The following is a 12,473-nucleotide window of genomic DNA, read 5'->3' as shown; positions in this document are numbered from 1 at the left end:
GAGGTTTCTTCCTGTTAAAAGGGAGTTTTTCCTTCCCACTGTCGCCAAAGTGCTTGCTCATAGGGGGTCATATTGTTGATTGTTGGGTTTTTCTCTGTATCTATTATTGTACGATCTACTGTACAATATAAAGCTCTGTGAGGCGACTGTTGTTGTGATTTGGTGCAATATAAATAAAATTGAATTGAATTGAATTGAATTGAATTGTTCACACTGCTGACTCATGACTGTGTAGCAACACATAGTTCAAATCACATCATTAAGTTCGCTGATGACACGACCGTGGTGGGTCTCATTAGCAAGAACGACGAGTCAGCGTATAGAGAGGAAGTGCAGAGACTAACGGACTGGTGTAAAGACAACAACCTGTCTCTGAATGTTGACAAGACAAAAGAGATGGTTGTTGACTTTAGGTGGACACGAGGCGACCACTCACCGCTGAGCATCAACGGCTCCTCTGTGGAGATCGTCGACAGCACCAAATTCCTGGGCGTCCACCTGGAGACGGCCCTCGGCTGGTCCCTCAACACCAGCTCCCTGCACAAGAAAGCCCAACAGCGTCTCTTCTTTCTGAGAAGACTGAGAAAGGCCCGGCTTCCACCACCGATCCTGACCACCTTCTATAGAGGAACTATCGAGAGCATCCTGGGCGGCTGCATCACTGTCTGGTTTGGGAACTGTGCCATATCAGACCGCAAGACCCTACAGCGGATAGTGGGAACAGCAGAGAAGATCATCGGGGTCTCTCTCCCCTCTATTGAGGACATCTACACCACACGATGCATTCGCAAAGCCACCAGCATTGTGGCTGATCGGACACACCCCTCTCACACACTCTTCACACTCCTGCCATCTGGAAAAAGGTACCGAAGCATTCGGGCACACACATCCAGACTGTGCAACAGCTTTTTTCCACAAGCCATCCGTCTCCTCAGCAAAAAGGGACTGACTGATAAACACGCACACACACACATACACACACACTAACATTATCACTCAGCTTAACTCAACTACCTCAAAACATTGAGACTGGACTGACTAATCAACACAAGCACAAACACACTGACCTACACCACCAAACCATCGCACACACCAACCTGTAAATGGTCTTTTGCACAATATTATTACTGGACTTTCTGCACTAACTTCTGCACTTCCTAATTTTTGCTGCTACACTAAGGAATGTTTACTGTTCCTCCACTACCTCAACTCATCATCACAAAACCTTATTATTATGTTACGTTGTGTTTTTTTTTTTGTCACACTGTCACTTGCTGCTCTTGTTTGCACATTTGCACGTGCACTTTGTTGTCTGCTGTCTGATAACAAAAAAAAAAAAGTCATCCTTAGATAGTTAGATAGTTTTTTGTTAATTTATGTTGTAATTTATGTTAGGTCAGTCTGTCTTGTCTCTGCTAGCCAGCTAACTAGGCCTCTTAGTTAGCTAGTTTAGAGTTTTCTGTTAAATTATGTTGTAAATTTATGTTGCATGTAGCACCTTGGTTCCTGGAGGAACGTTGTTTCGCCTCACTGTGTACTGTTAAACTGTATATGGTTGAAGTGACAATAAAGCCAACTTGACTTGAATTGAACTGAATTGAATGTCCTTCAAGAAGCCTGGAGAACTTTTCCTGAAGACTACTTTCGCTATAATAAAAAAAAAGAAAAAATTAAAGCAAAGGTAATGACTAGTTTGGGTGTTGTAGTCCTTTAATAATCAAGGAAAAGTAGTAAATCCACAATTTAAAAAAAAAAATTCTTTTATTATAAATAATCCTGGTGTGGATTAGTTACTTACACATCAAACCAATGTTTTACAGGCAGAACATTGCTCATCTGAGTTTTTACAGACCCAGAGTGAAATTCACACAAGTTCAGCTTTCATTACTTGATCAGTGCGCCACTGAAGCAGACCCACTCTGCTCTGTCTTTGAAGATTCACCATGAGAAATTGGCATTCCTTGCTCTAACTGTCCACAATATGAAAGTCACAGGAAAAACCGACATGTCTTTTTTTTATGTTTGTTTGTTTGTTTTAACCCACTATGGTGCCACTTAAAATCCCTGTGTTTGAACAGTACACTTCAATTCTGCTTTAACAGCAATCCTTGATGTGCAGGGAAACATCAGGGTTAGCAAACTCACAACGCGAGTCTTCTTTCTCTGGGCCACATGTGTAATATTTATGTTTTTGTCCATCGAGCCACTCCATAGAGCTTCACTGCAAGTCATGATTAATTGCAGCAGAGAATAAACACCAGCCTTCAGACCAGCTGCAAAACAGAAAAATAAACACGTGGACAAAATGCATAAATTTGCTGTAATGTAAGTTAATAAAGTAAGTTACATACCGCAAAAGCCAATAGCTCCTCCAGTCACACAACCACTGTTGCCTTGGGGCAGACTGACAGAAGCGAGGCTGCCATATCGCGCCATCGGCCCCTCTGACCACCACCAGTAGGCGGCAGGTGAAGTGTCTTGCCCAAGGACACAACGACCGAGTCTGTCCGAGCCAGGGTTCAAACCGGCAACCTTCCGGTCACAAGCCGAACTCCCAACTCTTTGAGCCACGATCGCCCCAAAGTTTTCTCCACTTTGGATGCCTCCAGTGAGTTCTGGCAAATTCCACTGGACCCCAGCTGCCAAAAACTGACCACGTTCATAACTCCCATGGGCAGGTTTTGCTTCAGGCGTCTGCCATTTGGCATAACAGCACCCGAGATCTTCCAGCGGCTCATGAGCACTTTGCTCAAGGGCCTAGATGGGACTGTCATTGTGATGGACGACATACTGGTTTTCGGGGCTAAGAAAGAGGAGCATGACCAACGCTTAGATGCAGTATTACTGACAATCAAAGCATCAGGCCTTAAGCTCAACAGGTCCAAGCAGCTATGGCCTGCATGCTGCACTGTTACAGGACCATGACGGGGAGTTTTGGCCTGTTGCTTTTTGTTCTCGCACTCTCACAGATGCAGAGAAAAGATATTCACAGATTGAAAAAGAGTGTTTAGCATCTGTCTGGGCCTGTGAACGTTTTTCCCGCTACATCCAAGGCATGGGTCATGTATGTGTACAAACTGACCATAAGCCCTTGGTGCCTTTGATCAACTCATACGACCTTGACCAAACACCACTGAGATGTCAGAGACTGCTGATGCGACTGATGTGATTCAGTGTCACTGCTGAGCATGTTCTCGGTAAACAGTTAGTGGTGGCGGACGCACTCTCCAGACATCCACTGCATGGATGCTATCAGTTCGAGACAGACAGCCGGGTCAAGGTATATGTGAGCAACGTAGTGACAAGCAAACCTATCAAGTCACATAAGTTGGAGGAAATTCACAGTGCTACACAGATGGACCCAGAGCTTCAAAAAGCAATCATTTTCATCAGACAAGGGTGGCCTTTGAGAATGGCAAAGAGTTCATCACTGCAAGGCTTCTATGCAGCCAGAAGCCACCTTTCAGAATCAGACGGTCTAGTGCTCTACCACGATCGCATTGTAATTCCCACAGCACTCAGACCCAGTGTCCTTGACCAATTACATGAAGGCCACCAAGGACTAACTAAATGTAGAGAGCGTGCAAGATCAACAGTGTGGTGGCCCACCATTGGACTTCAAATGACACACAAGGTGAGATCATGCAACTTTTGCAGAGAGCACAAGCCTACACAGCGACGGGAACCCCTCGTGACTACTCCTCTGCCCAATGGCCCCTGGCAAACGATTGCAGTACTCGAAAAGACATTGTTGCCCAGTCCAGTCAATAGGGACACGGTTTGCCAAAGGGATGCTCCAAAGGGAGACTGAGGACTATCTCCTTTCTATGTTCTAAGGGCAGAATAATACCTTATCAGGACTGAGGGTAGTCTACCCCTGTGATGTCGTACGTTCTGACAACACTGTTTTATATTTAAAGTACTTTTGTTAAAGGGGAAGATGTTGTGAGATTTATTTTTCTTGTACTAGTAAGGCTACTATGGGGCCGGCCACTAGAGGTCGCTGGAACACTGTATGTTTTTGGAAAATTGATGTAGCCACGTACACTGGTGCTACAGTTCAATAAAAGTAGTCCGTGCTGAATAAACCCTGCGTCTTATTGCCTCCTATCATGACAGAGCTTGAGCAAGATCTTACTATTTCACAGATGTGGCGTATGGCTGAATTGTGTAAGCCTGATTTATACTGTCCTCAATAAATCTGTGTTTGTTTAATATAGGGCAGAAATATGATAAAATACTTATAATTGTAGAGTTTGTTTTCATGGAAAGTGAGAATTTTTTTTGTTTTGAAACAAATAATAATCATTTTTAAATAATCTCTTTAGTCACAATAAATTTGCAGTGAGCAGGAACATTGTGCACTGAATTCCTGTTTTTTTCTAAATGTAGGTATTATCAGCATCCGATAAAGATCCTTCTCAAAAAAAAGTCTTTGCCAAATTTTAGACACATTACAGAAACATAAGAGCTTCTAAAAGCATCTTGGCCATTTGGCAGCTGTTGAAACACATCCAGACATATTGGAATATTAGGATATATATTATTGGACTGGAATATTAGAAACTACATGTGTATCCCCAGTCAAAATTGCACTCACACAGTAGTCCTGAGGAAATAAACATTTTTGTCTGTCTTTTTTGATAACTTGTAAAAGTCAAAGTTTCCAAAGAATAGATTCAAATGAAAAAAGAAAAAGAAAAAAAACTTGTGCAATTTATCAGGAGTGATCATACTAAATGCAAAACAGAAGCAAATGAACACACAACTGGGGTAGAATGTTTATTAGAATTTGCAATTAGCGATGTAACATTCACCTACATGACACAAAGGAAGTCATAAATATGCTAATATGCACAACTCTGTTGAAATGAGCTTCTTTCATCGGGGGATGATATCCACTGATATATCTCCATGTAGTTGGATAGGGATGAATGCACAGATACCTGTCACTCTGATGACACAGTAAATAAAAGTACAAAATAAACAGAGTCCATATCAAATATTTAGATACACGTAAAAAGAAATTAGAAATAAGTCAGAAGAGCACTGGATAATTAGCAAAAAGCAAAAAGTAAAGAAAAAAAGCTTTGTAATTCACTGCACTGCACCCGTAATAGTATTGTTTCCGCTCCTGTACACGGAGTATCAATGGCAATTATTAAAAAGAAGCTAAGCAGCTCCTCATTAATCTTATAATATCATTCTGCTTATAACCTTTTTATTATAAAAAATATGACATCAAACATGAAACAGGCATGAGAAACAAAGAACAATCCAAACAGGTTTCCTGCTGCACCTTCAACTGTACAGGTAATGATTCAGAGTCAGAATTCAATTCAATTGAATCACAACATTAAGGCAGTTTATACTGTAGGATAAACCCTGCGGTATTACATAGAACATTCTAGCAACTGGAGCAAGCACTTGGTGACAGTGGGAAGAAAAAAAAAACCTCTTTTAATAGGAAGAAGCCTCTGCTCTGGGAGCGACGGCTTCTTCTTCTACCACGTCTGGTTGGCTGTGAGGGGGGCAGACAAAAGACACACTGTCTGAGAGACAGAGATTAACAATAGAAATTAATATAGAGATTACAATTATTGATTACATGTACAGTGGTGTATAAAAGTTGTCACGGTCTGGAGGGCAGACCGTGGGGGATGTAGGAGAAAGGACCCAAAACGCAGACTTAATGGAATGAACAGTGGGTTTATTTACAGTGAGGTAATTGTACACCACACATTAAATCTCCAAAAGTGCTCCCTCGACTCCCGTGACGTGTCTTCTCCCAAGTGCTGGTATCCCGTGCTCTCTGCCCCTGTGCCTTCACACACCCCATCTGTCTTGCAGTCCTGTGTTCCGCTGTCCTCCTGGGGAAAAACACAGACACAGCCGTTATGGCACCAACTCCGGCAGGCATACACTTTAACAACACTAGAAACACTGACATGGAGTCTAACTCAACGATCCTGCGCCGGAGGAAGCTCCATCGCTCTGTTAAGTAGCTCCCCCGACGATCCTGATCAGAAGCAGGTGTGTGGTAAGCTAGGCGTGACCAGCAGCTGGCAGGGCCACACCCATCAGGCCTGCAGGTGGCTGTCCTTCATCCTCCAGCCTCACACACACACACACACACACACCAGCATGGAACACAAGAGCACAGTGCAGCAAACATACATCCAATACACTAATAACAATAAAGGTCCACACTGTTCACGAACCCCGAGTCCCCGGCACCGGGTCCGTGACAAAAGTAATAAAAAACTGTGATTTTTACAGTGTGTTTTTTCCCTTTCTTCCTTCATCCAGGCATATGGGCCAACTTTTTAATACCCCTGAAAAATGGAGAAGTGATCGAGGGTCAGTATGTGGAGCTGCAGGCCCGGTACACTGGCGGCAACCCAAATTCCAAGAGTATCGCCTGGAACTTTTTGATGCCTAACACCAGCCAGATGAAGATGGTAAGGAAACAATTACACTTAGGTCTAATATATATCAAGCCAAGACAAGAAAAGACTTAAAGGTTTCTAATACTACTGTGCTGTGCAGATAGATGATCCAAAAGGAGGATCACAATCAAATAGATTTAGGGGAAGAAAGAGAACTCAGGAAGGGAAAGGATACAGGGTTTTTTTTTTTATTATTATTTCCCTTAGTGTCTCACCTTACTTTACTCTTTACAGGAAGAAACATTCATTAAATGTAAAAACATTTTCACTGATAAAAGAACAAAACTTAACTGCAATCTATTCAGAGTCGTATGTGTTTAGACAAGATAAAGTGAGCAATTCCCCTCTGACAAATTGTTCAATTCTATTGTATTTTATTTATACAGCACCAAATCACAACAACAGTCACCTCAAGTCACTTTATAGTGTAAGGTAGATCCTACAATAATAGAGAGAAAAACCCAACAATCATATGACCCCCTATGAGCAAGCACTTTGGCAACAGTGGGAAGTAAAAACTCAGTTTTAACAGGAAGAAACCTGCGGCAGAACCAGGCTCAGGGAGGGGCGGGGCCATCTGCTGCGACCAGTTGGGGTGAGAGAAGGAAAACAGGATAAGACATGCTGTGGAAGTGAGACAGAGGTTAATAACTAGAAATAATATGTATATAAACACATAGTGAGCGAGAAAGGTGACTGAAGAAGAAATACTCAGTGCATCATGGGAATCCTCCAGCAGCCTCAGCATAACTCAGGATCACCTGATCACGCCCTAACTGTACTACTTTAGCAAGAAGGAAACTCTGAATCCTAATTTTAAAAGTAGAGATAGTGTCTGTCTCCCCAATCCAAATCTGGTTCCACAGAAGCGGGGCCTGAAAACTGAAGGCTCTTCCTCCCATTCTACTTTTAAATGAACTAGGAACAACAAGTAAGCCTACAGTCTGAGAGCAAAGTGCTCTAATGGGGTGGTATGGTACTAATTATGTAAGTAACTAAAATTTGACAAAGTGATATTTTTTCCAAACTGCTAATATATGTTTCCTATGCATAATATAATAATAGTAATATGGAGAAAATAATTGACAAGAACCTATTGTGCCTTTTCCAGCTCTTGGTTTTGTTTTTGAATGCTATTAGAGTTGCTTGGCATCATTTGTAGTTGAAAGTAATCATAAATACCAATGCATGAGTTCTTGGTGCAGCCCCTCAGTTCATCTTCTCTTTTAAACAGACAGTTTTTGCTCCTCACCGTTCTTACCTTTAAGGTAACAGGCGATGATGCGTTTAGATCACTGTGGAGTGATTTTGGCCCACTCTTCTTTGCAGAATGCTTTAATTCTTTCACATTGGAGGGCTTTTGAGAATAAACGGTCTGTTTAAGGTCTTGCCAAAGCATCTCAATCAGATTTAAGTTTTTTTCTTTTGCTGCTATGTTCTGGATCACTTTCCTGGTGCATAACTCAAATGTAATTGAACTTCAGAATACAAGCTGATGGCAGGAGCTTTTCCTTCAGGATTCTCTGGTATAAAGCAGAATTCAAGGTTCCATCAGTTACAGCAAGTGATCAAGGTCCAGACCATCAGGTGACTAGATTACTCAAAGAAAACAGATTTTAATCTAAGAACATCTTTACTTTTTACTGTAAATGATGCATCTGCCTTGAACCGTTCTATTTATACTGTATTTCAGCCCCTTCCACTGCAGAGATACATATGCTGGAACTAGGTTTTATATCAGGCTTCTTTTGTTGTATTTTGTTTTTTATTGTACAAGAGCCATATTCGTTAGAATGTAGTATTTATCTAACAATACAGACCTGCATAATTTGTGTTAATTAAATTGCAGAGAATGAGAGCTGAGAATTTATAGATCAGGTTCAAGAACATTAATATTACTGTTTAATTTGGCCTTATAGGTGGAAATGTGAAGGTTAGATTTTATTTTATTCACAACTGAACATAGAAAACATGTCCAATGTTTAAACTGAGAACGTACCTTTTTAAAGTGTGGGCTGTGAGTCCGCCGTGCACTGTTTACCTCACCTGCCGATATGCGTCATGTGTAGTTGCTTTGGAGGAGGCTGTAAAACTTTGTGTAGAGTCCAGTAAAGGTTGATGAGTCAGTGAAGCTAACTTCTGTCCAATGTCAGTGATACTAAGGTGAGTTGTTGAAGATGTCCTGAACTTTCCTCTGTAAGCACTGCTGATTTTACCAGTGTTAGTGAAACTTTCTTTTCTTTAAAGTCTTGCACTTGGACATTTAGCAAATAAATCTCTGGAAATGTTTTGGATAAATACAAAGTCCATTACATCCCTGACCTGGATGTCAGTGACACAGGTCAGTGATATCTGTTATGCACAACTACTTCTTCGTGTGCTTTCTTTTATGTACTAAAAGACCCCAAAAAAACCCCTTTTTTTAATCTTCTTTTTGTTTCATGTGACGCTTGCTTTCTGTCCTTCTGTCCAGATCATCTCCTACACCGACAACGAGGTGAAGGTGTTTGACGGACAGTTTAAGGGCCGTGTCGGTTTCCTACATCAGATGCCATCATCAGATGTGTCGTTCTACATCAACAACACCCGGGAGTCCGATTCAGGAAGCTACATCTTTCAGATTGTTAATGATGGTATTACTGAAACGGTTACCCTGGATGTGAAAGGTAAGGGAAATTCACCCGTTGCACAGCTGTACTTCTCAGATTCACTGTGAAACAGTAAAACAGAAAGTCTTGTAATAAAACATTACATAATCCTCTCCCCTCAGTCCCTCCTTCTGTTCCGAAGTGCTCTATGACAGGGAAGCCAGAGGTAAAAGGAAATGTTACTCTGATCTGCATGTCCAGCTCTGGGAAACCTATTCCTTTGTACAAGTGGAAGAAAACCAGCCCCACCTCTGAGGTCTTCTTCTCACCCATGCTCAGTGAGTGCACAGCGAAAAAACAAAGAGTCATTGTTTGCTATAAATGTGAATTATTGATAGAAAAAGCAGCCTGCACACCGTCTTTTGGGATTGTCACTTAGCACATCTTTGAGAACTGTTATACATGTGAAATAATGTGTCTTCATGTGTGTTTGACTGTCTTTTCCATGTAAACTGCTGTGTTAGATGAGAAGACTGGCACTCTGAAGCTGAACAACCTGAGCAGCAACATGTCGGGGAAATACGTGTGCACAGCCAGCAACACGGTGGCAGAAAAGAGCTGCGCAATCGACCTGCACATTACCAACTGTACGCAGCAAGTGTAACCCTGGTTATGGTTTATTAATAAAAATAAGTGATGAAAAATAGTTATGGACCACACATTCAGATACACTATTATCAAGCATGAACAGCGAGCATCGATGTAATTAATTATTTCTGTTGGACACGATCATATCCTACTAATTTCTTATGACTGCTGACACGTCATAGGAAAACTAAATGAATATGCAGCGAACTTTCTTACATATATATTAAAATATTACAAATATACAATAATTTAGCAAAAGTATCATTATAAACCCCTATCACTCGTGACTTACACAGATTCAAAGTAAAAAACAAACCCTGTTTGCCAGACATGTTTAACGTTGCTAGCATAGGGCTGTGACATTTTACATTGTAACCATTAGCTTAGCTGACTTTTCTATTCAGCAGCTAAGAAAATTATACTTTTGTCAAAGTTGGCTGAATTTGTCTTACTTTAACATGAGTCTGGACAGTCAACCATGCCCAACACAACCTAGCGTCCTGGGAATATATAATGTTGCAGAAGCCTGAAAACAATGGACAGCGGTAAATTAGTGATCAACATCGCAGCATTATTGTAGTGTCTTTACATTACAATATAAAGCGCCTTGAGGCAACAGCTGTTGTGATTTGTCCCTATATAAATGAAACTGAATTGTAGCTTAAAACTGATTTGCTAGGCCACAACACAACTGGTCACCTGATTAGTCCATCTCTATGTCAAACAGAAAGGACATCTTTACATGACTCGAATATAAAACATTAATCTGCTTTTCTAGCCAGTGCTGTACAAGTACTATTGATTCTACACGAAATGAGGTAATAAAAGTGTTTTTAAATTCTTTGAGATAGTAATTGTATGTTCTTTAATTCCAGCCAATAAAGTGGGGGTGATTGTTGGTGCCACAGTTGGCTCAGTGGCTGGCTTCATCTTCCTCCTTTTTGTGTGCCTCGCTTTTGTCTTCGTGATAAGGAGAAGAAACAACGAGGATGACTTGGCCAATGAAATCAAGTGAGTCAGTGTGGCTTAAATGCAAGCAGAATTTTATCATTTAAAATTCGTAACAGCATCTCAGCTGGCCAGCAGATCTGAACCAGGACCCTTTTGCCACAGTGCTAAACAGTGTCAGTTCAGGCAAGTCATAAGTGGCAGCGTTGGTAGATGAAGTTCTTGTTGCTGCTGCTTTGAATCAAATTCATTTTAGTCCTTTGCAGATGACCCAGGTTTTACTTTTGACATGTACCAATTGCACAGGAATGCACATTTTGATCTTGCACATTTCTCAAACTAAAGTGATTCTATCACACCTGTTTAAGAAGCCTGTTTTTCAGATTTAATTTTCATATCCTGTGATAGCAGAAACAAATTACCATAGTTTCAAGATTTAATGAAGTACTCCATTTCAGTGTTACTGTGAACTAATTATGCATTTCTAAAAGTAATCTACACGCCACAAATAAGTAATCCTGCACCTCGATGTCTACAGGGAGGATGCTCAGGCTCCCAAGCGTGTGTCATGGGCTAAGAGCGGCATGGGTTCTGACATCATCTCCAAGAATGGCACCCTGTCCTCCATCGCCTCCAGCCCACACCACAAAGAGTCCTCCCATCACCACAACAACCACCACCACCACCTGCAGCAGTATCCACAGCGCCCCCCCTCAGACACTGCATCCATCATCACCGCCACAGGCAGCAATGCCGGCTATAGACCGTCCCGCCACCAAGGGGCCTCCACTCCCACCCATTACAGCTACAACAACAACACCACCCTGCCACGTGAACAGCCATTGTCCCCCGAGGCCGGCAGCAATGGCGGTTCCATGCCCAGACCCGAGCGCTACACCCAGTTGCCTCAGGCACAGGCGCTGCCGCAAACGTACAACCAGCCTCGGCTGCAGCTCCAGACCGCTCCCTCCCCGCCACCACTACCCACCTCCACCATCATGGCCTCCAACATCACCCGAATGGGAGGCGTGCCCATTATGGTTCCTGCACAGAACCAGGCCGGATCTCTAGTCTAGCATGAGCTAAGGGAATACTCTCACAAAGGATCAATTGCTGATTTTTCAAAGGGACTTTAATATTTAGCAAAGAATTCAAAATGAAAGGTCATTTACTGATGCCAACAAGCTCTCAGACACACTGTTTACTTCCTTTAAGAATACTTACTTATAGTTCTTTTGTACTCTGTATGCACTGTACACATTTGAAACTATGTATAGATATGATTTTCATACATTTGTCCAGTATCATCTTTTCTACTTTATGGATTTTAATGTTTTCATTTTTCATATTTAGATTTTTAAATGTAATTTCTTCCAAACTGTTTTCCTCCTGCCATTTACTAACCGCAGCTGGAACGCTGTGTGTGCTAATCTCACGGACAGAAAAAAAAGAGCACCAGCATGCTACACTTTATCCATTGTCTTTATTTAGAGAAACTACCTGAAGGACTCATAGGTCATTACTGTTTAAGAAGGAGAATGTTGCTCATAAACACTGGGTTTAATCTATGTATTATTAACTCTATTTCAGCACCAGACATCAAAAGACAACATAATGTGTTGTGTGATAAAGTTTGCCCTTGCAAAGTATCCTAATCCTTTTTCTTGGCTTTGCTTCTGTTGGGTTTTCAACTTGCTTTCAAAATGCTTTTAAACTCACTTCTTTAAATACAGATGAGCAAAAGCTTCTGATAATACTGAGCTGTTTAGGACTGCAGAACAGTAAATTTGCTTATATTCTTGACTAGTACTAATAACCAGTGTTGGGGAAGTTACTTTGA

At 41.5% G+C, this 12,473-nt stretch overlaps 1 protein-coding gene across 1 annotated transcript; it reads left to right on the top strand.

The window, feature by feature from the left end:
• The first annotated feature begins 5,258 nt into the window (after nt 1–5,258).
• LOC146699715 (endothelial cell-selective adhesion molecule-like) lies at nt 5,259–12,201 on the top strand. Its single transcript, XM_085471462.1, has 7 exons — nt 5,259–5,313; nt 6,310–6,461; nt 8,923–9,115; nt 9,220–9,375; nt 9,562–9,684; nt 10,561–10,696; nt 11,172–12,201. Exons 1-7 carry the CDS (start codon nt 5,259–5,261, stop codon nt 11,707–11,709), a joined length of 1,353 nt encoding a protein of 450 aa, XP_085327588.1. The 3' UTR covers nt 11,710–12,201.
• Nucleotides 12,202–12,473: the final 272 nt, after the last annotated feature.

This window comes from Copadichromis virginalis, linkage group LG10 (genome assembly GCF_057382275.1).
Source record: "Copadichromis virginalis isolate Kocher_CV1m ecotype Utaka linkage group LG10, C_Virginalis_male_GT1.1, whole genome shotgun sequence".
In the NCBI taxonomy this organism is placed as follows: Eukaryota; Metazoa; Chordata; class Actinopteri; order Cichliformes; family Cichlidae; genus Copadichromis; species Copadichromis virginalis.
This window is presented reverse-complemented; position numbering and strand designations above follow the sequence as displayed.